Source organism: Schistocerca serialis, chromosome 9 (genome assembly GCF_023864345.2).
Source record: "Schistocerca serialis cubense isolate TAMUIC-IGC-003099 chromosome 9, iqSchSeri2.2, whole genome shotgun sequence".
Classification (NCBI taxonomy): Eukaryota; Metazoa; Arthropoda; class Insecta; order Orthoptera; family Acrididae; genus Schistocerca; species Schistocerca serialis.
In genome coordinates this window covers 53,550,708-53,578,341 of record NC_064646.1, presented here as the reverse complement: position 1 = coordinate 53,578,341, position 27,634 = coordinate 53,550,708, and the positions used below count along the sequence as shown (strand labels likewise).

Genomic DNA, 27,634 nt, shown 5'->3' with positions numbered 1-27,634 from the left:
CTTTCGGCCAGGCACGCGCGAGCCCACCACTGTCCGCCATTCACCCTGGAGTGATGGCTGACCGGTAAGATGCTCACTGCCGGAAGACGCAGCGACATCAGGGGTTCCATGTGATTCCAAGGCCACCGAAGTAGGCATAGGTCTCACCACAGTTGCCCCAACGCCACTACGAGCCGACGCCTGCGCCTCGAGCTCGATGAGCCTAACAGACAAAGCCTCCACCTGCCCCCGAAGAGTTGCCAATTCTCCTTGCGTCCGCTCACAACAACCACAGTCCCTACACATGACTATGTTTACCCTACTCTATACGGTGACAAATTCCCAAGATAATCTTCTGATGAGCTACTCTGATAATCAAGAAACACTCACTGAAATACGAGACGCGAAAACTACGCTAGGTTTTCCCAGAAAAACTATTTAAAAGCTAAGCGCAGCAAATAAGTAAATAAACGCTTTATACAAACAGTACTCGCTGCTGCTGGTGCTCTCGCTCTGGCTGTCACAAGACAACAGTATTGCATAATTAATAACACAAATTTTAAGTGTGTGAATAGTTCGTAATTTCAAACGTTTCTTAAAAAAAAAATTAACTGTACGTTCAGAACTAGTACTTATCGATTATAACATCGAGACTAAAACATTTTATATAGTAATTCATTTTCATAAATTGTAGTTTGAAATATAATACACGGTGTATAAAATTATATGAAACTTTTCAGAAAAGCAACTGAGATAATAATGACCTGTCCAAAATTCTAAAATAATACTGGTATCGACAACTACTGTTGAGGAAAAGTAATACTGAGCTATTGGCATACTTAAAATTTCCATTATTAAATACGCAATACTATTCCGCTTACTATGTTTATTTCTCCATTCATTCGTGAAATAATAATCGAAAGTAATAATGTAACAGAAACTAGCAGAAATTCATTTCTTAAGAAAGATTGTAAACCCTTTGGAACGTGGTTTTTCCGCAGAGTTTTTTTTTTCGGTTTTAGGGCGCAAAACTGCTATGGTCATTAGTGCCCGGTCCGCGACTTAGGAAACAGTAAAAAACCGAAAATGGAAACCAGCAGCAATGGGAACGAAAGTCATAAAATTGGAGAAACTAAAAGCAGAAGGAAGGCTTAAAAATCCACTACAGAAAGGGGTTGGTTGTCCCCAAAAAAAGCTTCAAATTACTGACGTCATTTCACTGGCACTAATAAACTCGAGAACGCGATCGGCTGAGCGCGTGTCATCTGCTAAAATCGACGATATATCAGGCGATAGCTGTAGACGGGAGCGTAACGGGTTAAAATAGGGGCACTCAATTAAAAGGTGTCTTACCGTCCACAGCTGAAAGCAGTGGGGACAGAGTGGGGGAGGATCGCCGCTTAAAAGATGTCGATGGCTAAAAAGACAGTGCCCTATCCGGAGTCTAGCCAAAATTACCTCCTCCCGACGACGCGTTCGGGAGGAAGAGGTCCAAGCACAAGGAAGAGCTTTCACGTCCCGCAATTTATTATGGGGAAGTGTCGACCAATGTGCGTGCCATAAATGAAGAAGACGACATAAAACGCTCCGTAGATCGGCGAAGGGAATCGATTGAATAGCTGGCCGAAGAAGAGAGACTGCAGCCTTGGCTGCAATATCGGCCGCCTCATTTCCACAGATACCAACGTGTCCTCGGAGCCAGAGTAACGCCACCGAGACGCGCCCCCCCCCCCCCCCCCCCCCCCCCTTGGAGCAAGCGCAGACAGTCCTGAATCCTGTGGACCAGAGGGTGGACAGGGTAAAGAGCTTGGAGACTGAGGAGAGAGCTGAGAGAATCTGAACAGATAACGTACTGTATCTGCTGATGGCGGCGGGTGTAGTGGACAGCCTGGAGAACAGCGTAAAGCTCCGCAGTATAAACCGAACACTGGTCGGGAAGCCGAAAGTGATTTGGGGTGTCGCCAACAATATAGGCACTCCCTACACCTAACGATGTTTTCGAGCCGTCGGTGTAAATAAATGTGGCTTCTGTCATTTGTGCACATAGAGCAGCAAATGCCCGACGATAAACTAGTGAAGGGGTACCTTCCTTGGGAAATCGACAAAGGTCACGGAGCAGGCAGATCCGGGGACGGAGCCAAGGCGGTGCTGTACCCCAAGTTGTCAAGAAGGTTTTAGGAAAGCGGAAGGAAAGAGAATGGAGCAGTTGACGGAAGCGGACTCCCGGTGGTAGTAGGGAGGAGGGGCGGCCTGCGTATCCTACATCAAAGGAGGCGTCGAAAAAAATGTCATGGACTGGATTAGCAGGCATGGAAGACAGATGGCTAGCATAACGACTCAGAAGGACTGCTCGCCGATTGGACAGCGGAGGTTCAGCAGTCTCAGCATAAGGGCTTTCCACAGGGCTGGTGTAAAAAGCTCCAGACACTAAACGTGATCCACGGTGGTGGATAGAGTCGAGACGCCGAAGAATAGACGAGCGAGCAGAGGAGTAGACTATGCTTCCATAGTCCATTTTCGAGCGCACTAAGGCGCGATAGAGGCGGAGAAGGACCACTCGGTCCGCTCCCCAGGAGGTACCATTCAGGACACGGAGGGTGTTGAGGGATCGCAGACAGCGAGCCGAAAGATAGGAAACATGGGAGGACCAGCACAGTTTTCTGTCAAACATAAGACCCAAGAATTTAGCGACGTCTGAAAACGGAAGGTTGACAGGACCTAGATGTAAGGAGGGCGGAAGAAACGCCTTACGTCGCCAAACATTAACACAAACGGTCTTACTGGGAGAAAAATGGAAGCCGGTTTCGATGCTCCAAGAGTGGAGGCGATCGAGACATCCTTGAAGACGTCGTTCAAGAGGCTGGTCCGTTGAGAGGTGTAGTAGATCGCAAAATCGTCCACAAAGAGGGAGCCCGAGACATCAGGAAGAAGACAATCCATAATTGGATTTATGGCAATGGCAAACAGTACAACACTCAGCACGGAGCCCTGGGGTACCCCGTTTTCTTGGGAGAAAGTACGGGAGAGAGTAGTGTTCACCCGCACCCTAAATGTGCGCTCTGCCATAAATTCGCGAAGAAAAAGGGGCAGCCGACCTCGAAAGCCCCAAGAGAACAGTGTGCGGAGGATGCCTGTCCTCTAACAGGTATCGTATGCTCTCTCCAGATCAAAAAATATTGCTACTGTTTGGCGTTTCCGGAGAAAATTGTTCATGATATAAGTGGAGAGAGCAACAAGATGGTCAACTGCAGAACGATGCTTTCGGAATCCGCACTGGGCAGGTGTTAAAAGACTGCGGGATTCCAGCCACCAAGCTAAACGGTAATTCACCATACGCTCCAAAACCTTACAGACACTACTCGTGAGAGAAATGGGGCGATAGCTAGAGGGGAGATGTTTGTCCTTTCCAGGTTTCGGAACAGGAACGACGATAGCTTCCATCCATCGTCTGGGAAAGTACTGTCGGTCCAAATTCGATTATAAAGGCGAAGGAGGTAACGCAGACTATGGGTTGATAAATGCAGCAACATTTGGACGTGGATACCATCCGGTCCTGGGGCGGAGGAGCGAGAAGAAGAGAGTGCATGTTGTAGTTCCCGCATGGAGAAAACAGTATTGTAGCTTTCGCGATTTTGAGAGGAGAAAGCAAGAGGTCGCACTTCCGCTGCACGTTTCTTCGGGAGAAACGCTGGCGGGTAATTTGAAGAGCTCGAAATCGCTGACCCAATGAGTTAGAAAATGCGACGGGGTCCACTAATGTATCATGCGCGACAGTGAGCCCAGAGACCGGGGAGAAACTAGGCGCGCCTGAGAACCGTCGAAGCCGACTCCAAACTTCCGAGGAGGGAGTGAAGGTGTTAAATGAGCTAATAAAGAATTTCCAGCTTGCCTTCTTGCTATCGCGGATGACGCGACGGCATCGCGCACGGAACTGCTTATATCGGATACAGTTGGCCAAAGTAGGATGGTGGCGGAAAATGCGAAGAGCACGTCGCCGCTCACGTACTGCGTCACGGCATGCCTCGTTCCGCCAAGGAACTGGGGGGCGCCGGGGCAACTCGGAGGTGCGTGGTATTGAACGTTCCGCAGCTGTAAGAATAACGTCGGTAATGTGTTTGACCTCATCGTCGACGCTGGGAAAGTGACGGTCATCGAATATCGCTAGAGACGAAAAAAGTGTCCAATCGGCTTCGCCAAACTTCCAGCGTCGCGGGCGCATATATGGCAGTTGAGGCTGCGGTCGAAGGACACATGGAAAGTGGTCACTCGAGTGTGTATCATCAAGGGCGAACCATTCGAAGCGCCGAGCTAGCGGAACAGTACCGTCCGCAAGGTCTAAATGAGATAAATTTGTCGTGGAGGCAGACAAAAATGTAGGGACCCCAGTGTTGAGGCAAACTAGATCCGCTTGGTGGAAGACGTCTAGCAATAGTGAGCCACGTGGACAAGGATGTGGAGATCCCCAAAGCGGGCGGTGGGCATTGAAGTCCCCAACCAGCAAATAGGGGGGTGGAAGCTGACCAAGAAGATGAAGGAGATCAGCTCGTGCCATTGGTGTGGACGATGGAATGTACACAGTACAAAGAGAAAAGGGATATCCAGAAAGGGAAAGAACGGACGGCGACAGCTTGGAAGGAAGTGTTTAAGTGGATTGGGTGATAATGGAGAGTATCATGGAGAAGAAGAATCATGAGTCCTTCATGGGCTGGAGTGCCTTCAACAGAGGGGAGATCATATCGGACAGACTGAAAATGAGGGAGAACAAAGCGGTCATGGGGACGCAGCTTTGTTTCCTGAAGACAGAAGATGACCGGCGAGTAGGATCGTATGAGGACCGACAATTCATCCCGATTGGCTCGAATGCCGCGGATATTCCAGTGGATAATGGACATAGGGTGAACAGAAAATGGAGGAATGTGACCAAGGTCGCTGTCAACTCAACGACTGCTCAGAGCTTGCGACCGACAGCATGGAATGGCATTCAGCCGAAGGCAGAAGATCCTGATCCATAGGTTGTTCAGGAGCAGCTCCTACCACCAGCGATCGCCCGGTTGATCGGCCGCCAGCAGTGCGCCTCGGCGACACAGAAGACGGCCGAGGGCGATTTCCGCCAGGTGGTGCTGTAGATGGGACACGCCTTGGCGGAGAAGGAGATGAACTGGGTTTCTTTGTAGCCTTCTTGGAAGTATGATGATTAGATGAAGGAGGAACCGATGGGTGTGAAGTTGGGGTACGTAAAAAATCTTCACGAGTATGCTCTTTTTTCGAAGTCTTGGTGTCTGACTTGTGGGCTCGAGATGTAGCAGAACCCGATGAAGGGTGAGCCATAGAGTGGGCAGGCGAAAGTGGTGAGGTTGAACGGGCGATCTTTGCGCTGGCCGATCTGACGACCGTGGCACTAAACGTGAGGTCGCAAGTCTGCGTGGCCGCCTCCTTTGTTGGCCGAGGAGAAGCAAGGACAGTGCTGTATTTTCCTGTCTGAGGCACGGTGAGCTGTCGACTGGCGAATAATTTTCGAGCAGCAAAGGTTGACACCTTTTCCTTCACTCTGGTTTCCTGGATGAGCTTTTCGTCCTTAAAAACGGGGCAATCTCGAGAGGAAGCACCGTGGTCACCCATACAGTTGATGCAGCGAGGGGATGGAGGTGGACAAGCACCTTCATGGGCATCCTTGCCACACGTAACACATTTGGCCGGATTGGAACAGGACTGGCTGGTGTGATTGAACCGCCGACACCGATAGCAACATGTAGGGTTTGGGACGTAAGGGCGAACGGAAATTATCTCATAGCCTGCTTTGATTTTCGATGGGAGTTGAATTTTGTCAAATGTCAAGAAGACAGTCCAGGTTGGAATGATGTTCGTGTCAACCCTTTTCAAGACCCTATGAACAGCCGTTACGCCCTGGTCAGACAGGTAGTGCTGAATTTCTTCGTCAGACAATCCATCGAGGGAGCGTGTATAAACGACTCCACGCGAGGAATTTAAAGTGCGGTGCGCTTCAACCCGGACAGGGAAGGTGTGTAGTAGTGAGGTACGCAGCAATTTTTGTGCCTGGAGGGCACTGACTGTTTCTAACAACAGGGTGCCATTCCGTAATCTGGAACAAGACTTTACAGGACCCGCAATTGCGTCGACACCTTTCTGAATAATGAAAGGGTTGACCGTGGAAAAGTCGTGACCTTCGTCAGACCGAGAAACAACAAGGAACTGTGGCAACGATGGAAGAACCGTCTGTGGCTGAGACTCAGTGAACTTACGTTTGTGAGCAGACATAGTGGAAGGTGAGGAAACCATTGCGGAAGAATCCCCCATGATTACCGGCGTCTCCGATGGCGCGCTCCTCCCTTGTGGGGGCCCTCACCGAGGGCACACCCGCCTTAGGTGATTGTTCACACCTCAGGTCACACCTCCCGACAAACGGACGGAGGGACCAATCGGCACTTTGGGAAGGTATCAGCTCGGGTAATCACCCCTCCCTGGGCCTGGCCGTTACCAGGGGGTACGTACGTGTCCTACCTGTCTACCCGGGGCGGGGAATTACGCGTTACCCCGTCACTGGCTACGCATGGAAGTGCGTGGGTCGGCCTTCAGACACGCACAGGAAGGAAAAAAGAGAAAGGGAAAGGAAAGAAGAGGGGTCTCAAACGCCGCAGCGGAGAAAAGGGCAAAGAGAAGAGGGAAGGAAAAGAGGAGGACGGAGGAAGGACGAAGACTTGCAAGTATAGAAAGCAAGGAATTTGTAACAGTTTCGAGCGTCCGTCTCCGGACGTAGGCACAAACCATACTCGCAGAGGGGGAGAAAGGGAAGGAAAGAGCCAGAGATGAGGGGGGGGGCGAAGATGGGGGACGGGGAAGGATGCGGAAAGGGAAGGTAAGCAGCCCGGAAAGGAAGGAGGGCCACATTAGCTCGGGGTTTCCGCAGAGTGTGAGAATCGTAAGCATGCCTCTGATGTGACCTGACGTATTTTCGTATTTTGTTCGAACAATGTAATTTCGGCTTTATTAACGTGAAAAATCAAACGACTGTACGATATACTAAAATGTGAAAAAATATATTTACCTGAAAACAAAAATTCTACAGCAACAATCTTCAAATTTATTTAGATCAATCCAACCGTGAGGACTTGAAAGCCGACATTTTCAGATTCAAGAATCAAACACCTAGTCAAGAAAAACTGGAGCCAACTATCCATGACGAGCTAAGTAAACTACAAAGTTTATTGTAATCCTCACTACTCTCAAATCTTCATAAAAGGCTAATGTGGACAGTAGATGGAATTTCAATGTTAAAATAGAAAGTAGTATTATGATTTAGATGGTGGTAATAATAATATTTGTTGTTGTTGTTGTTGTTGTGGTCTTCAGACCTGAGACTGGTTTGATGCAGCTCTCCATGCTACTCTATCCTGTGCAAGCTTCTTCATCTCCCAGTACCTACTGCAACCTACATCCTTCTGAATCTCCTTAGTGTATTGATCTCTTGGTCACCCTCTACGATTTTTACCCTCCACGCTGCCCTCCAATACTAAATTTGTGATCCCTTGATGCCTCAAAACATGTCCTACCAACCGATCCCTTCTTCTAGTCAAGTTGTGCCACAAACTTCTCTTCTCCCCAATCCTATTCAATACCTCCTCATTAGTTACGTGATCTACCCACCTTATCTTCAGCATTCTTCTGTAGCAATAGCAATAATAATAATATTATCCGAATACATCTCCACCACAGAAGTATATCAGTGCTATCGATACATAGGCTGGGCAAATGTCGATAATAAAGTATTGCGAGACTGCGTGTCCGATATATCTATGTTTCGCTACATCGCTACTTCGAAGTCCCGGCCCCCTGTAGCAGGGCTGTAACGTTTCTCCGCCGCTGGCCGCGCACAGGTGGACATCGAGGCGGGCAGCCTGCGCGCCACCGGCGTGCGCTACGTGCTGGCCGGCTCCAACGCGACGCTGCGCGCGCGCGCCTCCCGTGACGTCATCCTGAGCGCGGGGGCGGTGGCCAGCCCGCAGCTGCTCATGCTGTCCGGCGTGGGGCCCAGCGAGTGGCTGCGGCCGCTCGGCATTCCCGTGCTCCGGGACCTCAGCGTCGGCTACAACCTGCAGGTGAGCACCAGCCGGCCTACTCACTGAGTGAGAGCATCCGGTTATTTTGTACCCTTTCCAGCTGTGAAACCTTTTTCAATTGCGTGCAAAATCAAAACCTATCAAATGGCTATACTTGGGGGTACAGTCTAAGAACAGATCTGAATACACACGTGATATTGTGATCGAAGGACGTTGGTCGCACTATCGAACTTCACAGACGAAGATATGGTAATAAGTGAAGCTAGTACAGCAGACATCCAGTGCTCCAGATGGCTGCGACGTATCACTGTGTATAGGGTGTCGCAATAGGAAAGGTTAGTATTCAGGAGCAAAAAACTCTGGTAAACATAGGCTCTAAAACGCGTACCGTACCTTAAGAGCTACCAGCACTTGTTCAATAAGAGGAGATTTGTATCGCAGCAACGAAGATCAACAGGTGCACCTTTACTAGATTTTCTGCTTCGAATGATCGTTCATGTCATGTTCCTGAATATTGATTATTCCTCCTGGGACACAATGTATAGTATTGTATGTCCACAAACTTCTAAGAGGTACTCTGACTATTATACTAGAAACACTTGTTATGTCCGTGATTGAGAAGTTCAATGAACTGCCGTTAGATTATTGCAATAGTAATTTGTTAAGGTCGTAGACTCTGGCCTAAGTGTGGCTATTCTCATACGTTTTACTGTTACATACATTTAAGAATGGCATCACAGCGGAAGCTGCATATTAATGGCAACAAAATAAGGGGAAGCTTGTATTTGTGTATATTGAATTGGGGACCTAGAAACGACGGAGAGACTTCGTCCCGCCGTAGCCCTCAGTGGTGCACAACCCCACAACCGGCCACAGCAGTCCACCCACGTCACCGCAGGCCCACACCGAACCCAGGGTTACTGTGCAATTCGCCCACCAGTGGACCCGCCCCCTCGGAACGTCTCATACCAGACGAGCGTAACCCCAAGTGTTTGCGTGGTAGAGTAATAGTCATGTACGCGTAAGTGGAGACTGTTTGCGCAGCAATCGCCGACACAGTGTAACTGAGGCGGAATAAGGGGAACCGGGCCGCAGTCGCCGAGGCAGATGGAAAACCGCCTCAGAAACCACCCACAGGCCGGCCGGCACACCGGACCTCGACACTAATCCGCGGGGCGGATTCGTGCCGGGGACCGGCACAGCTTCAGGCTCGGGAAGCAGCACGTTAGACCACGCGGCTAGCCAGGCGGGCTGAGAGGAAGTTTACTTCAACCAATGTGAAAAATGCCAGAATCTAATACAGAATCACGTTTATTCAAATTTCCAAGTAGTTTGCGTCTCTAAATTATTTAATTACATTTATGGAACACGTTGATAGAGCCATCATCAGATGCCAATTAAAAACAGTGCCCCCCCATATAGAGTCTCGTGTTGGAGCATTACCATCTGCGTCACAAACAACCAATATCATCTAACTGGATTTAAATAAATTAAATGAGGGAGCAAGAAAGGAATTGGAATGAAGACTGCACACCAGATCGCGAACTCAAATGTGGAATTTATTTCTCCTACTAGTTTTTTTCTCTGGTGAGTTCAGACAAGACGACAATAGGAGATTTTGAAAGGTAGTGCAGCAAAAGAATTCTGTGGATTATCTGGGTAGCTCCATACCTAATGAACAGCAAAAAAGGCGATCGTGTAATGGGACACATCGTGAGGCATCAAAGGAATGGTTAATTTGGTAATGCAAGGAACGGAAGTGTGAAGTGTGAGGGGGGGGGGGGGGGGGCGGGGAGTGGCGAGTGGCGGGAGGAGGAAACTCTAGAGGTAGACTAAGGTTGCTTGTAGTAAGTATGTTCAACTGCCCTTAGGAGACGATAGTTATGTACCGAGGCACAGCGTAGAGTAGCGTGGAGAGCCAAATCAGACCGGTCTTCGGATTGAAGATTATAGCAACGACAACAATTTTAGCACGATGCAGCGGGCTGTTGTTTTAGCTGGTTACGACAACAGATGATTAGATAAAATATATTTATATAACGTTATCGTGATGAATGCTGATAAGTCGTGTCTAACAATGTAGCGACTCCACCAGAGGTTAAAGGAAAGAAAATCTGCGGCATCAACTTGGGATCCTGGTCCTGGTCCTCAGTGAACGATATGCGTGCAATTTGTACATTATTATTTACATTTTCCATATGTTTGACTCCCTTAAGTTTCAGAGACAATTTACAGTTAGCTAGAAACACACATAACGAGTGTTAAAATGAAAATGTACGGAACGCTGTAGCAATGAAACCGGTTGAAGTCTGCTTTGGGATAACGTTGTGATACATCTGTGGACGCGAATGTAGTGTCGTCACTTTCCCCCTAAGAAAATCGAAGCTTTGCTCTTGGCAGGCTAGGTGATGCCTGTCGTCTTTTTCGACTCCCGACGTCCGCAACTAACCGAATTCCTCGAGCACGGGAAAACCCTTAACAGTGGCGTATAGTGTGAGACACTCCGCAGCTTACGCAAGTCCAAAAAAGAGAAAACGGCCTGGGCTGCTCGCCGAGGGAGCGCTTCGGCCCCACATTAACGCGCGACCACGACACGTCTCCAAGGTCACACAATGTGCAATGTCCAGGTTCAAGCGGTAGGAGCTCGAGCATCCGGCCTACAGCTCAGTTACGTCGCACGTCGCTCTGCTGTCCATGTGTCTGGTCCGCTGATAAAAGAAAACATCTCAAAGGGAAGCGCTTCGACTCGGACGGCGAACTAGGGACACGGTGGAGCACTGGCTCCCGCCACAGACACAGGAATTCTGGGAACAAAGAATCCTCCGACTCGTGAAACAGTGGGTCAGTTGTGCTCAGGTCTCTGGTGAATACTTTTGAAAAAATACTTCAAGCGTACCCACAGTGTCGTTTCGTACTTCTGAACTCTTCTCAGGTACATAGGAACGTTAAATGGTCTTCAAATTATTATGTCCTTATCATCGACCTCGAATCAGAAATGCGTACAGAGAGAAATGTATGTTTTACAGAATCACAAATTCCTTACTAAATGAGATACGTGAAATTGCGGTAAAAATAATTATCTTAAAGGTTCTTCTTATTGAACTACAGGCGTCCATCTTTGCTTCATATTAAATATATTGTGGTGGATTGCATATTCAGAGAAACACAGTTTCTTCTACGTCACATTTTGGCAGTACATCTCTCCGACGTTTCCAAACTCTGCAGCGTACCTTTACAGACTAGCAACCCTGGTTGAAACGAAATAGAGGAAAAGGTCGCAGCTAGTCAGGAACTTTGCTAAAGTCCGAAAAAGTACAGGAGAGGCAGCGTCAGGTTGATGCTTCGAGGTGAGGAAGAAGGCGTGCTCACCTGTGTCTGAAGGCACAGGACCTCCTGGTGCGGGCAGTCAGCTTCGAGCTGTCAGGAAGGACGAGACAAGAGTTGCCTCCACATCGAAACGACGGCTGGACAGTTTTGGTACAGTAGTAGGTACTAGGATTACCGGTTGTAATGACAGCACTGGTAGGGATAGAAACATAAAGGAGAGAAAAATTGGGAGCCGACGACTTCTCTTTTTTGTCTGCTGTCTGTTTGTTTGTTTGTTTTGCACATAATAAGAACTGCACATCGTACAGTATTAGACTACCGTGTAGTTTCACCATGATCGAAGGTAGGAGTTTCCTGTTGTTATTCATAAGTTTCGAAAGTTATTTATGACTAACAAAAAAAAAAAAAGGTTCAAATGGCTCTGAGCACTATGGGACTTAACATCTGAGGTCATCAGTCGCCTAGAACTTAGAACTACTTAAACCTAACTAACCTAAGGACATCACACACATCCATGCCCGAGGCAGGATTCGAAACTGCGACCGTAGCGGTCGCGCGGTTCCGAACTGAACCGCCTGAAACCGCTCGTCCAAAGCGGCCGGCTATGAATGACAGAAACACGTTTTACGTAGCTCGATAAACTATTCCAGTGACGTTTTATATATTCTTGTTTTCGGTTTTTTATTCCTAATTTTATCTTCAAGGAGACTGCGCTTTCTAGCTCTATTTGATAAATCCAAATTTCTTTTTATTTTAATCTTTATTACAAAGCCCCTCTTTATCACGCTACAAAACAACACTTTTGAAAAGAATCTAAATTAAATATCGACAATTTCAATTTTGTTATAAATAGTGTTTACTTTGAAGAAACAGACTGGATAACTGTTTAGAAAACTAGGTTACGAGGCCATTCATGCACTATGTGATCAAAAGTACCCGGACACTCCCAAAAACATACGTTTTTCATATTAGATGCATTGTGCTGCCACCTACTGCCAGGTACTCCATATCAGCGACCTCAGTAGTCATTAGACATTGTGAGTGAGCACATACGTCTGCACGAGAGGTTTCCACACTCCTAAACGTCCTTAGTTCCACTATTTCCGAAGTGACAGTGAAGTGGAAACGTGAAGGGACACGTACAGCACAAAAGCGCACTGGCCGACCTCGTCTGGTGAGTGACAGACACCGTCGACAGTTGAAGAGGGTCGTAATGTGTAACAGGCCTACATCTATCCAGACCATTTAACAGGAATTCCAAACTGCGTAAGGATCCACTACAACTACTATGACAGATAGCCGGGGGGTGACAAAACTTGAATTTCATGGTTGAGCGGCTGCTCATATGTCACACATCACGCCGGTAAATACCAAACGACGCCTCGCTTGGTGTAAGGTGCGTACAAATTTGACGATTGAACAGTGGAAAAACGTTGTGCAGAGTGACGATTCATGTGGAGTGGCGTCCGTTGGGACGGTGTGGGTATGGCGAATGCCCGGTGAACGTTATCGGCCAGCGTGTGTAGCGCCAACAGTAAATTTCGGAGGCGGTGGTGTTATGGTGCGGTGGTGTTTTTCATGGAGGGGACTTGCACCCCTTGTTTTTTGCGTGGCACTATCACAGAACAGGCCTACATTGATGTTTTAAGCACCTTCTTGCTTTCCACTATTGAAGAGCAATTCCGGGATGGAGATTGCATCTTTCAACACGAACGTGCACCTGTTCATAATACACGGCCCGTGGCGGAGTGGTTACACGACAATAACATCCCTGTAATGGACTGGCCTGCACAGAGTCCTGACCTGAATCCTATACAGTACGTTTGGGATGTTTTGAAACGCCGACTTCGTGCGAGGACTCACCGACCGACATTGATACCTCTCCTCAGTGCAGCGTTCCGTGAAGAATGGGTTGCGATTCCCCAAGAAACCTTCCAGCACTTGATTGAACGTATCAAGGCTAAGGTTGGGCCAACAGCATACTGAATTCCGGTATTACAGATGGAGGGCGCGACGAATTTATAAGTCATTTTCAGCCAGGTGTACGCATACTTTTGATCACATAGTGTAAATCCCGTCATAAATGTCACAATTTGTAGTAACTGACGGAAAGTCATCGAGTAAAAGCAGAAGTAATATCCGGCCGTTCCCCATATTATAGGCCCTCTGCTTTTTCTGATCCACACGAACGATTTACAAGACGACCTGAACAGCCCTCTTATACACTCCTGGAAATTGAAATAAGAACACCGTGAATTCATTGTCCCAGGAAGGGGAAACTTTATTGACACATTCCTGGGGTCACATACATCACATGATCACACTGACAGAACCACAGGCACATAGACACAGGCAACAGAGCATGCACAATGTCGGCACTAGTACAGTGTATATCCACCTTTCGCAGCAATGCAGGCTGCTATTCTCCCATGGAGACGATCGTAGAGATGCTGGATGTAGTCCTGTGGAACGGCTTGCCATGCCATTTCCACCTGGCGCCTCAGTTGGACCAGCGTTCGTGCTGGACGTGCAGACCGCGTGAGACGACGCTTCATCCAGTCCCAAACATGCTCAATGGGGGACAGATCCGGAGATCTTGCTGGCCAGGGTAGTTGACTTACACCTTCTAGAGCACGTTGGGTGGCACGGGATACATGCGGACGTGCATTGTCCTGTTGGAACAGCAAGTTCCCTTGCCGGTCTAGGAATGGTAGAACGATGGGTTCGATGACGGTTTGGATGTACCGTGCACTATTCAGTGTCCCCTCGACGATCACCAGTGGTGTACGGCCAGTGTAGGAGATCGCTCCCCACATCATGATGCCGGGTGTTGGCCCTGTTTGCCTCGGTCGTATGCAGTCCTGATTGTGGCGCTCACCTGCACGGCGCCAAACACGTATACGACCATCATTGGCACCAAGGCAGAAGCGACTCTCATCGCTGAAGACGACACGTCTCCATTCGTCCCTCCATTCACGCCTGTCGCGACACCACTAGAGGCGGGCTGCACGATGTTGGGGCGTGAGCGGAAGACGGCCTAACGGTGTGCGGGACCGTAGCCCAGCTTCATGGAGACGGTTGCGAATGGTCCTCGCCGATATCCCAGGAGCAACAGTGTCCCTAATTTGCTGGGAAGTGGCGGTGCGGTCCCCTACGGCACTGCGTAGGATCCTACGGTCTTGGCGTGCATCCGTGCGTCGCTGCGGTCCGGTCCCAGGTCGACGGGCACGTGCACCTTCCGCCGACCACTGGCGACAACATCGATGTACTGTGGAGACCTCACGCCCCACGTGTTGAGCAATTCGGCGGTACGTCCACCCGGCCTCCCGCATGCCCACTATACGCCCTCGCTCAAAGTCCGTCAACTGCACATACGGTTCACGTCCACGCTGTCGCGGCATGCTACCAGTGTTAAAGACTGCGATGGAGCTCCGTATGCCACGGCAAACTGGCTGACACTGACGGCGGCGGTGCACAAATGCTGCGCAGCTAGCGCCATTCGACGGCCAACACCGCGGTTCCTGGTGTGTCCGCTGTGCCGTGCGTGTGATCATTGCTTGTACAGCCCTCTCCCAGTATCCGGAGCAAGTATGGTGGGTCTGACACACCGGTGTCAATGTGTTCTTTTTTCCATTTCCAGGAGTGTATTATTAGTAGATGACGCTATCGTTTATCTTGTTATAAAGTTATCAGAGGATCAAAATCAACTGAAAAGTTACTTAGACAAGACATCTGTATAGTGTGAATAGGGCCATTTGGCTCTAAATAATGAAAAGTTTATAGTCACCGACAAGGATACCAAAAGGAATCCGCTAAATTTCGGTTACACGATAAGTCTCAAAAAAATGGTTCATATGGCTCTGAGCACTATGGGACTTAACATCTGTGGTCATCAGTCTCCTAGAACTTAGAACTACTTAAACCTAACTAACCTAAGAACATCACACACATCCATGCCCGAGGCAGGATTCGAACCTGCGACCGTATCGGTCACGCGGGTCCAGACTGAAGCGCCTAGAACCGCACGGCCATACCGGCCGGCTAAGTCTCACAAATTTAAAAACTTTGATTTCAATCAAATACTTAGGGATTAGAGTTACGAATAACTTAAACTGCAGCGACCACGTAGATAATGTTGTAGAAAAGTAAACCAGACTGCGGTTTATTGGCAAAACACGTAGAAAATTCAACAGCTCTACTAAAGAGGTTCTCTTCTGGAATATTTTTTTAATTCTTTGTTCTTAACGATGTTCATCATACAACAAACCCACCTCCTAAATGATTAGTGGGTCCTACAGTTTACTAAAATTTCACATGCTGCTTGATATATAGTAGCGTTCCTTAGTCTTAATGGTCAAGCTGACTACGTAGTTGCTCTACGAGAAACTACAAGTTATTCCTGTTTTCTTGTGTACCACAAACTACTGCAGCGTTACAGATGTGCTAGAGCAAGTATAAACCTACTTTAGTAGCCACGACCACCGAACTAACCCCAGCGGGAGCGCCCTGGCACTGGGCTGGCCCTAGAAGCTGTACTGTCGCGGCAGGCTCCTGAAATGCTAGTTTCGCAAAACTTTATTTACTAAAACTACGCCTATGAGTAACTGTCGTAACCTAGTGCAGAATCGTTTGGTGTGAGACGAACCTCCCTCCTAGTCCGCGACGTGGCGGATTCCGACCGTAACGGAGGTCGGCCAGTGCACGAAGCGGCGGAATAGTGTGGGTGCGTGATTTCTTATTTTGGTAATCTTATAGTTTCATTGATTGTCCTTCAGGCTCGGTGGAAAACTCGTTCGCCAAGCTGTTAAGAATCTCAAAAGTATTTTGCTGTCTCAGTAGGTAATAGCCGGGTAGTGTACATGTCCTGAGAGAAAGTGCAACAGACCTCTGCTTGGTCGAAAATATGTGAGTTTCAGTCGCTCAGAGGTACCGGTACCTGGTAAAAAGTGGAAAGTCCTGCGCCCCGTCCCGTCGCGTCATTCTCCCGCGTCGTCTGATCGAGATTTTATCCCCTACCCGAACTCCCACAGATTCTGCCGTCTTTTCAGTTTTCCGCCTAATTATACAATATTGCTGTGCAGTATGGGATCTGCATCAGATACGATTGACGGAGGACATCGAGAAAATTCAAAGAAGGGTAGCTCGTTTTTTACTGTCGCGGAGCAGGTGAGACAGTGCCCCGGATATGACACGTGAATTGGGGAGGTAATCATTTGAACAAAGGCGTAGCTCGTTGCGGCAGGATCTTCTCATGAAATTTCAGTCACCAACTTTCTACTCATAATGTTAAAATATTTTGTTGGCGCCCACCTATATAGGGAGGAATGGCCATCGTAACAAAATTACAGAGCCTGCACTGAAAGATTTAAGAGTGCGCTGTTCGAGAGTGGAAAGGTTGAGAAATAGCTTGAAAGTGTTTAAATGAACACACCGTCATTTGACTGTGTTGTTCTTTACTTAATTATGAGCCAGGTTTCGCCCTTTTATGCCATTTTCAAGTGCTTGTGTGTTAATGACGTAAACTCAAGCACTTGAAAATTACATAAAAGGCCGAATCCTGGGTCGTAATTACATAAACAACAATGCAATCAAACAGCGAAGTGTTCATCTAAAAATTATTGTAAGACTGTTGCGCAGCAACAACAAAAACTGTTTAGCATAAAAGTGTTCCGATGGACAATCTGCCAGATACTTCACTGTGAACTGCAGACCAGGTATGTACATTTAGTAGATGTAGATCCTTACTCAGTTTCTAGGGTGTTCATCGCTTCAGATTTCTAGGGGAATCTAATAACGCACTGATCGTATGTACAAAAACAGCGACTGGAATGAGATAACGCCCGACAGGTATGCAACACACCTAACGCACCGGTAACTCGGTTGCGATCTTAACTGACCAGGGGTACTGTAAAAAGTACCGTAGTCTACGCTTACTTGCGATAGCCTGCGCTAACTTCGCAAGTGTAGATGAGGCTGACTGGAGCGCCGCACCGTGCCGGCAGGACCTGGTGAGCTCCGGCGGCGTGACGCTGGTGCTGGAGCAGACCGCGACGGCGCCGCGCCACCCCCGCCAACAGCTGGTCGACCTGGCCAGGTACATCCAGCTGGGCAACGGGCCGCTCTCCGCCACCGGCGTCCACCAGGTACCACTCGCTCACTGCCTCGCTCCGTCTTCCCTCCAATTTTACTATTTAGTCTTTGTGCCGCTCCTTCATTCACCTTCCCTCTTCTTCTTCATCATCTCCTCCGTCAGTAGCATTTTATTCAACATGCTGCTTCCATTTCTCATCATTTTTGTTTTGCGTCAATTATTTCTGCGTTCAATGCTACTAACTTTATCCCTTTGTGACGTTTCGATTCGATGTTTCTGACCTTCACCCATATGCTTCCACTTCTAAACTCTTAAATGTTGCACTTCTTCTTCTTCTTCTTCTTCTTGCTTATTTCGTCACTTAACTCTTTCTTAGGTTTATAACCAAGCGAGGACCTGTAACTCTAGCTACAGTGCTCCTATGCCCTCTTGACATCTACATTACAATGGTGCAGCGAGCATAGACCTCCTTCGAATCTGTTAAATTTGTTCTCATACTGCAGTATTTTAATTTATGTAATTTCTAGGTTACATCGATTCGCTAGTTTTTACGTTTGCGTATCTAATTTTCACATCGTGCAATAAAGATACAGACAGAATGAGATTTTCACTCTGCAGCGGAGTGTGCGCTGATGTGAAACTTCCTGGCAGATTAAAACTGTGTGCCGGACCGAGACTCGAACTCGGGACCTTCGCCTTTCGCGGGCAAGTGCTCTACCAACTGAGCTACCCAAGCACTACTCACGCCCCTTCCTCACAGCTTTTACTTCTGCCAGTACCTCGCCTCCTACCTTCCAAACTTTACAGAAGCTCACCTGTGAACCTTGCAGAACTAGCACTCCTGAAAGAAAGGATATTGCGGAGACATGGCTTAGCCACAGCCTGGGGGATGTTTCCAGAATGAGATTTTCACTCTGCAGTTTTCAGGAGTGCTAGACCTGCAAGTTTCACAGGAGAGTTTCTGTAAAGTTTGGAAGGTAGGAGGCGAGGTACTGGCAGAAGTAAAGCTGTGAGGACGGGGCGTGAGTCGTCCTTGGGTAGCTCAGTTGGTAGAGCACTTGCCCGCGAAAGGCAAAGGTCCCGAGTTCGAGTCTCGGTCCGGCACACAGTTTTAATCTGCCAGGAAGTTTCAAGATTCAGACACTTCATGAACATACTGTTTGTATAAAAAAAGAGCTGTGTTTGTATAAATAAAGAGCTGTGTACGTACACAGTTATGTGTCACTGCATATGGGTGTCGGTTTTATTTTTGAACTTGTATCATTTAAAGCTTGGTTATTAAACAGTGGCCTGCAGAAGTACACATTAGGAATTGATAGCATATCTTTTGTTTTTTATATTGTCCATCCTTAAGACTGTCTCGTGGAACTTAATTGCTCCTATTTATACTTTTTCTTGTTACTCTGTCACCTGAGTAATATCATAAAATCTCTCGGTTAATGTACCATCAGAACTCCTCTTAAATTCGTTTTATTACTGAAAACGTAGATACCACGTAGTCGAAATGGTAAAAGCTGTGAAAAATAGTTTACAACAACATCCCACAAAACAGTCTCCAAGACACAAAACATGATATGCTTGATTTCATGAAGTGCATAACGGCAGAAGTCCTTGTAAAATTCCGCCTTCAAAACCTTCAACTTCAAAAACAGAAAAAAGCCATATCAAAACACGCACAGCTAAACAATAAAAAAAAGGAAAACACTGTACTATGCGGAAGGCGGATATTTTAAAAATCACACTGTATGTAGCTATAATGCGACAGACATAAGAAATGCTTACGTCTGATTAATTTTTTTATACCACAGTTTCAATTACAGTCTATTTTCGGTAAAACACACGGTCAGAGCGCTTTTGTGCCACATGCATGCGCCCTCCAATGAAAAAGATTTTCTGTTACTAGGAGGAATGTGGTGCACGTGTATAACACACGTGACTGTTGCACATGTGAATCAGTTTTCTCGTAGAAATATACAATGAACCCCATTGTAGGCTACAAGAAGATGGCACAAATATGACAAAATGGTCATGGAATAACCACAACACGGCCAGTTGATTTATTTGTTTGCAAATATGCGTTCCACGAGACTCTTCCACGCTTAGTTCGTATGCCTAATAATGGAATAATTGAATATCGCGTGTAGTTCAAGTGAGGAATTTTATGGTATTACTTTTATGATATTCGACAATGCCGCGAAAGCTTTTGTCGGAGTTACAACTTTCCCTGGCTGCTTACTAACTTTGTCCTGAGAAGCATCTGATATGCAGAGTGGGTTATTTTCTCATGTAATGAAGTTCATATTTCTGTATGTTATGTAATTTTCGCTCAGTATTTTATTTTTGCAACTGCTAATAAAATAAAACTTAATCCTATTTATAGAATTTACGACTGAAACACATGAACGCTTTTGACTGAAGGTTTCAGTATCCTGATCAGCCAGACAGTACACTTCAGCTGTCTCGCCTGTCCCGAGCACTCGAGGACGTACAGCCGTGCTACTTGATTGCTAACCTCTTCAGAATGGCATAGGGGTCGAAATGGGTTCTTACAACAAGTACTTTTTTATGCATCTGAAGCTGCTATTTAATTCAGCTGCAATAAGTTGTAAGATGTCCTGATTTACTTTTAAGTGATACATTTTTACTTTGTTTATTATCAGGAAATATATTATGAGCTCAAAAATGGTTCAAATGGCTCTGAGCATTATGGGACTTAACATCTGAGGTCATCAGTCCCCTAGAACTTAGAACTACTTAAACCTAACTAACCTAAGGACATCACACACATCCATGCCCGAGGCAAGATTCGAACCTGCGACCGTAGCGGTCGCGCGGTTCCAGACTGAAGCGCCTAGAACCGCTCGGCCACACCGGCCGGCTATTATGAGCTCTTCTAGCTTTGTTCAGTTCTTTGCACCCACGTTGACTCTTGCATCTTCCAGATTATTAGCATACCTTCCCCTCACACTTATATAGACGGGCCACACTCCAGGAATCACGAACAGGTCTTCAGCCGGAGTTGTCCTGAAAACTCCAGGGGAAGGGGAATAATACTAGTCAGATTCTCCATTTGGGTGTAGGTGGTGCTGACGTTTCCGAAATAACATCGGATAAATTTTCTATTTGTGTGCATATGGTGTCAGTAACAGTGGAACCAATTACTTATTAATATTCGTACTGCATATACGACTACTCAAATACGTTGTTTCATCACGATACATATTTCGTTTCATTCCGCCAGTGATAGGTTTCTCTCGTTCATTTCTTACTTACAGTATGGATGTGATGTCTGCATGGTTGCTTCACTAGAATGAAAGGAAGAGGGGTGACAGTGAAACACAACAAGGCTGACACGTTGGCCTACTGGTCTACATTTACATCTTCATGATCGCTCTGCATTTCAAAATTAAATGCCGGCAGAGTGTTCATCAAACCACCTTCAAGCTGTTTTTTTACCGTTCCACTAGCGAACAGCGCGCGGAGAGTTCTAATTTCTCTTATTTTATCGCGATGATCATTTCTGGCTATGTATGTTGGCGCCAAGAAAATATTTTCGTATTCGGGGGAGAAAATTGGCGACTGAAATTTCATGAGACGATCCTGCCGCCACGAGAATGACCTCTGTTTCAATTATTGCCACCCCAGTTTGTGTATTATACTCGTTGCACTCTCTCTCTTCTGTCTATTTGATCTTTTTGGATGTCCTCCGTCATTCCTACGTGATGAGGCTCACATACCGCACAAGAATACTCCAGAAGAGCACGGACAAGCGCGGTACACTTGTCGAACGGCCCGTAACACTAAACGTGGGCAGCCGCAGAGCGGCAGGACAACACGGGGCGGAGTGTCCCCCGCTTTCCGCCTCATCGCCCGCAGGCTTTCTTCTCAGCTGATTACTGCAACTGGACGGGGTGGCCGAGCCGTTCTAGGCGCTACAGTCTGGAACCGCGCGACCGCTACGGTCGCAGGTTCGAATCCTGCCTCGGGCATGGATGTGTGTGATGTTCTTAGGTTAGTTAGGTTTAAGTAGTTCTAAGTTCTAGGGGACTGATGAGTTCAGAAGTTAAGTCCCATAGTGCTCAGAGACATTTGAATTTTTGATTACTGCACTTGTCTCTCTGTTCTCCTAACCGCGACTATTCTGTTGGCCTTGTCGTGACATCGTTCAAACTCAATAAGGTGTTGGTAACTGCGTCTTTGTCGCCTGTAAACATTCTTCGACTATCATGCACTCACCACCTCCAATACTCGTACTGTGTACACAAGTACTGAAACGCGGTGCTTAGTCAAAATACACTTTCGTTTTATCCCGCCAATGGAAGGCTTTTACCGTCCATTTCTTGCTACATGCATGTTTCACTAGAATTTGCCTCTTTCTGTTTGCCCTGTACATAGAAAATGTAGGGAAGCGTCGTGGGACCTCTGCTGTTCCTGATCTATATAAATGACCTGGGTGACAATCTGAGCAGTTCTCTTAGGTTGTTCGCAGATGATGCTGTAATTTACCGTCTAGTAAGGTCATCCGAAGACCAGTATCAGTTGCAAAGCGATTTAGAAAAGATTCCTGTATGGTGTGGCAGGTGGCAGTTGACGCTAAATAACGAAACGTGTGAGGTGACCCACACGAGTTCCAAAAGAAATCCGTTGGAATTCGATTACTCGATAAATAGTACAATTCTCAAGGCTGTCCATTCAACTAAGTACCTGGGTGTTAAAATTACGAACAACTTCAGTTGGAGAGACCACATAGATAATATTGTGGGGAAGGCAAGCCAAAGGTTGCGTTTCATTGGCAGGACACTTAGAAGATGCAACAAGTCCACTAAAGAGACAGCTTACACTATACTCGTTCGTCCTCTGTTAGAATATTGCTGCGCGGTGTGGGATCCTTACCAGATTGGATTGACGGAGGATATCGAAAGGGTGCAAAAAAGGGCAGCACGTTTTGTATTATCAAGTAACAGGGGAGAGAGTGTGGTAGATATGATACGCGAGTTGGGATGGAAGTCATTAAAGCAAAGACGTTTTTCGTCACGGCGAGATCTATTTACGAAATTTCAGTCACCAACTTTCTCTTCCGAATGCGAAAATATTTTGTTGAGCCCAACCTACATAGGTAGGAATGATCATCAAAATAAAATAAGAGAAATCAGAGCTCGAACAGCAAGGTTTAGGTGTTGGTTTTTCCCGCGCGCTGTTCGGGAGTGGAATGGTAGAGAGGTAGTATGATTGTGGTTCGATGAAGCCTCTGCCAAGCACTTAAATGTGAATTGCAGAGTAATCATGTAGATGTAGATGAAAGACAAACAGGACGACAGTGAAACATATAAAGGCTGACATTGATGTACTGGTAGATCAGTACTTCTCGAATAGCCCATAACATTGACGGTGGGCAGCCGCAGGATGGAAGGAAAGGACGCAAAGCACTGTTCTCCCGGAGGCTTTCTTCTCAGCTGCCTACTATACTTGTCTCTCCGCTAGTCTCCTCGATGCACTCAATGCCTTTTACGGCGACCGCCGCCATAACGAGCCCTTCTGCGGCAGGTGACGGCGTTCATGCGGTCGCAGTACGCGAAGCTGCCGCAGCACTACCCGGACATCCAGTTCCTGTTCGAGTCCGAGCTGGTGCCGGTGAACGGCTCGGCCGGCGCGCCGCAGACGGCTCCCGCGGCCAACGCGTCCTGCTTCAGCGCCACCATCGACAACGCGACGCGGGCCCTGGAGGCGCGGCTGCGCGCCAACGCCACAGCCGCCTCTAATGCCACGGCAGCCACCAACACCACGGCGCCCGCGCCGCGGTGCCACAGCAACGCCACGGCGCAGCCGCTGGCCTACTACAACCGCATCGTGGTGCGGCCGGCGGTGTTGCGGCCGCGCAGCCGCGGCATCGTCAGGATCAACACGACGGACCCGCTGCGGCCGCCGCAGATCTTCCCCGGCTACTTCTCGGAGCGGCGCGACCTCTACGTGCTGATCGAGGCGCTGCTGGTGGGGGCGCGCCTGTCGCAGACGCGGGCGCTGCGCAGCCTGGGGGTCGCGCTCGACCCCACGCCGCTGCCGCGCTGCCGCAGCTTCCTGTTCGGCTCGTTCGCCTACTGGCAGTGCGTGGCGCTGCAGTACACGAGGACGATGCACCACCCGGCGGGCACCTGCAAGATGGGCGCCGACTTCGACCCCAACGCCGTCGTGGACGCCGAGCTGCGCGTGCGCGGCGTGCAGGGCCTGCGCGTCGTCGACGCCTCCGTCATGCCCTTCGTCGTCAGCGCCGCCTCCAGCGCGCCGGTCGTCATGATTGCCGAGAAGGCGGCCGACATGATCAAGCGCCGCTGGCTCTGGCTGGACAACTCGACGCTCGTCAACACCACGGCGGCGAACGCGACGGCGGACGTGCCCGCGATGCCCAAGAGGGTGCCGCCCAAGAACGCCACCGGGAGGCCCACAAGCAGTGGCAAGATGGTGCCTAACCTGCTGGGTATGCTGACTCCAATGCCTTCGGGTGGCAACAAAACTGCCGGAGACAAGGACACTTCCAAAAATGAAGTCAAGGAATCTACAATGTGGTGGCCCTTCTCCAACATACCTTGGCAGAAACTGAAAATATGGTGAAGTTTCGTCGTTCTCGCACCATTGATGTATTCCTTGACAAGAAAACTTTAACCGAATCACCATATTACATACAGACAATGCGTTATGTATCGATGCTCGGGAAAGTCGTTCGACGCAAGTACATGCCTGAACGTCATTACACAAATTTCAGAACTCAGGGATGCATGCTGTTGGAACGGGAGCAATTTCCGCCGATCACCTCAACAGCAAAGTGTACGAAACGGCTGTATCAGACAGAGGAATGTCGTTGCTCACGTACGCGTACAGTCGGTGCAATCCAATCCACAGTGGGAGACGCCACATTCAATGTTAGCACAGGTGCTTACTACAAGGAAAATGACTACGTCCGTGCACGTTGTATTTAATCTGATTACATCTTTGTGGACTCTGTGAAGCAATATTTGGGTAATAATGTTCACACATTCCATCTAGAAAAGAAGATCCCGGAATTTATAATTAATGCCTTTGTGAGGAACTAGACATCTTTCACAACTGTCTGCTACTTCACATTTTGTATCATCTCCCTTACACTGTCCAAGCTTCTCATTCGTTCTGTTGGCTGACTTTGTAGAAGATTTATTTCTCTTTTCAGTACATATAATTCAGATTCCACACACCTGAACAATATTCACAGCATACACCATGCAAGTGTTTTATACTAAATCTCGGTAGTTGGATTTACCTTCAACTGCGCCTACGTGTTTGATCTTCTTCATAAACGCAAACATTTCTAACTCCCGCGTTTTTAGAACAACATAATTTACTTAAGTTGTGCTTGTTGTTGTTGCTGTCGTACACTCTTCAGTTCGAAGAATGGTTTTATGCAGTTCTCCATGCTACTCTATCTATGAGCTCTGGCTCAATCTCCGAACAAATACTGCAACCTACATCCTTATGAGTCTGCTCACTGTCTCTTGGTCTGCCCGTACGAATTTTCTCCCCACACTCCCCTCCAATAGTAAGTTGGTATCCCTTGATGTCTCAGAATGTGTCCCACCAACCGATTCCTTCTTTTGCTCAAATTGCGTTACAAATTTCTTTTCTCCTCTGTTCTATACAGTACCTCCTGATTAATTGCGTGATCAACCCATCGAGTCTTCATTCTTCTGTTGCACCACATTTCAAAGGCTTCTATTCTGTTTTCGTCTAAATTGTTTATGTCCACGTTTCACTTTCATACATGGCTACATGCCTAGACAAGTAGTTCAAGAAAAGATTTCCTAATACTTACATCTGTATTCGATGTTAATAAATTTCTCTTCTTCAGAAATGCTTTTCTTGCCGTTGGCAGTGTACATTCTATATGTTCTCTACTTTAGCCATGACCAGTTGTTTTTCTGCCTAAATAGCAAGATTCATCTACTACTTTCAATGCCTCATTTCCCAATTTCATTCCCTCAGCGTTACCTAGTTTAATTCGACTACATTTCTTTTTCGTTGTTTTACTTTTACTGGTGTTATCTTATGTGCTTTGAAGACAATCTTCCCTCAACTGCTCTTCCAAGTCCTCTGCTGTCTCCTACAGAATTACAATGTCATCGACAAACCTCAAAGTTTTTATAGCTTTTCCCTTTTCCTACTTCAATTTTTTCTTTGGGTTCCTTTACTGCTTCTTCAATGTTCAGATTGATTATCATTGGGGATAGGCTACAGCCCTGTCTCACTCTCTTCTCAACCACGACTTCTCTTTCATGACCCTCGACTTTTATAACTGCCGTCTAGTTTCTGTACAAGTTGTAAATAGCCTTTCGCTCCCTGTATTTTATCCCTGCTACTTTCAGAATTTCAAGAGTATTCCAGTCAATGTTGTCAAAAGCTTTCTCTGAGGCTACAAATGCTATAAATGTAGATTGGCCTTTCCTTATCCTATCTTCTAAGGTAAGTCGTAAGGTCAAGTATTGCCTCGCGTGTTCCTACATTTTTCCGGAATCCCCGGGGTCGACTTCTACCAGTTTTTCCGTTCTTCTGTAAATAACTTCTGTTAGTATCTTGCAACGATAACTTACTACACTGACAGTTCGGTTATTCCCACATTTCATGGCATTATTACGTTCTTCTTAACTTCTGAGGGTATTTCGCCTGTTGTTGCCTATCAGTAGCGTAATCGAAGATTACTTCATTTTGCATGCTAACTGAAGTCAGTATTACGAACTTTAGTAGAAAGGTCGCCATGGCAATACCGAATAGCGTTTAAGCGGACCTCTAATCATAATAGATCTTCAACAGGCACGACGGTGAGGTTGGGGCCAGGTCTGCAACGCAGTTGACTTCACTGTGCAAATCAATAAATCCTGCACCAGTGAGAGTCGCAGTACAGTACCTTACATAAGCTGACAAGAAAAAGAATTTTTTAACGCTGAAAAAATCATTTGAAATGCCATCGTAAACACCTTTCTTCATTCTGGTTTAAATACGTAGGATAAATGGTTGTTTCTTCCCGCTTCTCCTACTGCCAATTACTAAACGAGTCGAGAGGAGTCGTATCCAACGGTTTGTATTCATTGCGAGGCGTTACATATTACTGTCTGCACTATTCTCTAGTTCCTAATACTGAGAATAATAAATACTGTGACGGATATAATTCAAAACGGAACAAGACGATGATAGTGTCCCATTGGTTTGGCCATTTCCACTGAGAACCAAGGAAACAAATCAACAATGCCGTACGATTTAAATCGGTTCCTAGGATATTTATCAAAATCTCCGTAATAGTGATGGTTCGGAGGAAACGAGGAGTAACAAGTTATTTCTGATAACAGCTTCACCGATCTCTGATTCTAACTGCAGGAAACCAATTTTTAAGAGACCTCGTACGAATTGGATTTTCTGCTATTCAATCGATATCCCTACGGACTCAACCTTCTCAAATGTAAGGTACAACTAAAGATAGGTGCAGAAATTTGAATGACTAAACTAAAAAAAGTGGGTAGGTGACTGTACGATAAGAAAGGAAAAAACGAACACTACATTGCGCACAGATCCACACACGGTACATCTCATTTGTCACCAAACTAATTTCCCCACACAGAAGCACCTTTTTGAATCAAGACAATAAGCAGACAGCAAGGAAGTTCACACGATTGTACATTTTAACATCTGTAACATACGTGTTACTTCTGTTACATTCTGTTGTTATTTATTTACTGGTACATACTGTTAATTTGTTATTTTTTACCACACGAAATAAAATTATCGATTTGTTTTGTTACTTTTTTGTGACTTCAACTTTGTACCCTTCGCTATAAACTAGAGTACCGTACATGGTTCATTTATTCTGCATCTAGTCCCACAACTTCTAATCTAGTTACAAAATTTGTCACAGGGACAAGAACTCGTATTCTCACTACAGTGAAGTGCGAGCGTTACAAACTAGGCAGATGGCAAATACTTTGCCTCTCAGCAGTGCCAATAAATACTGAAGATTTTACGCAGTAATCCGTGCTGCCCGCCGGCTACGCCATCTCGATCACAGCGGCTGTATGCGTATTTGAACTCCTCTCGCCCGTAGTTACCTTAATCCCCTCCCCACTTCGCTTAGTGCTGGTTTAGAGTTTTT

The 27,634-nt window shown here is 47.0% G+C and overlaps 1 protein-coding gene across 1 annotated transcript in view; it reads left to right on the top strand.

Annotated features, from left to right (window-relative positions):
• LOC126419356 (glucose dehydrogenase [FAD, quinone]-like) overlaps positions 1 to 27,247 on the top strand; it is a 72,331-nt gene extending 45,084 nt beyond the window's left edge. Inside the window, exons 5-7 of the mRNA XM_050086543.1 lie at positions 7,872 to 8,093; positions 17,384 to 17,524; positions 23,017 to 27,247. Coding sequence (XP_049942500.1) covers positions 7,872 to 8,093; positions 17,384 to 17,524; positions 23,017 to 24,078 — 1,425 coding nt within the window. The 3' untranslated portion in view covers positions 24,079 to 27,247. The remainder of the gene's footprint in view (positions 1 to 7,871; positions 8,094 to 17,383; positions 17,525 to 23,016) is intronic.
• The last annotated feature ends 387 nt before the right edge of the window (positions 27,248 to 27,634 follow it).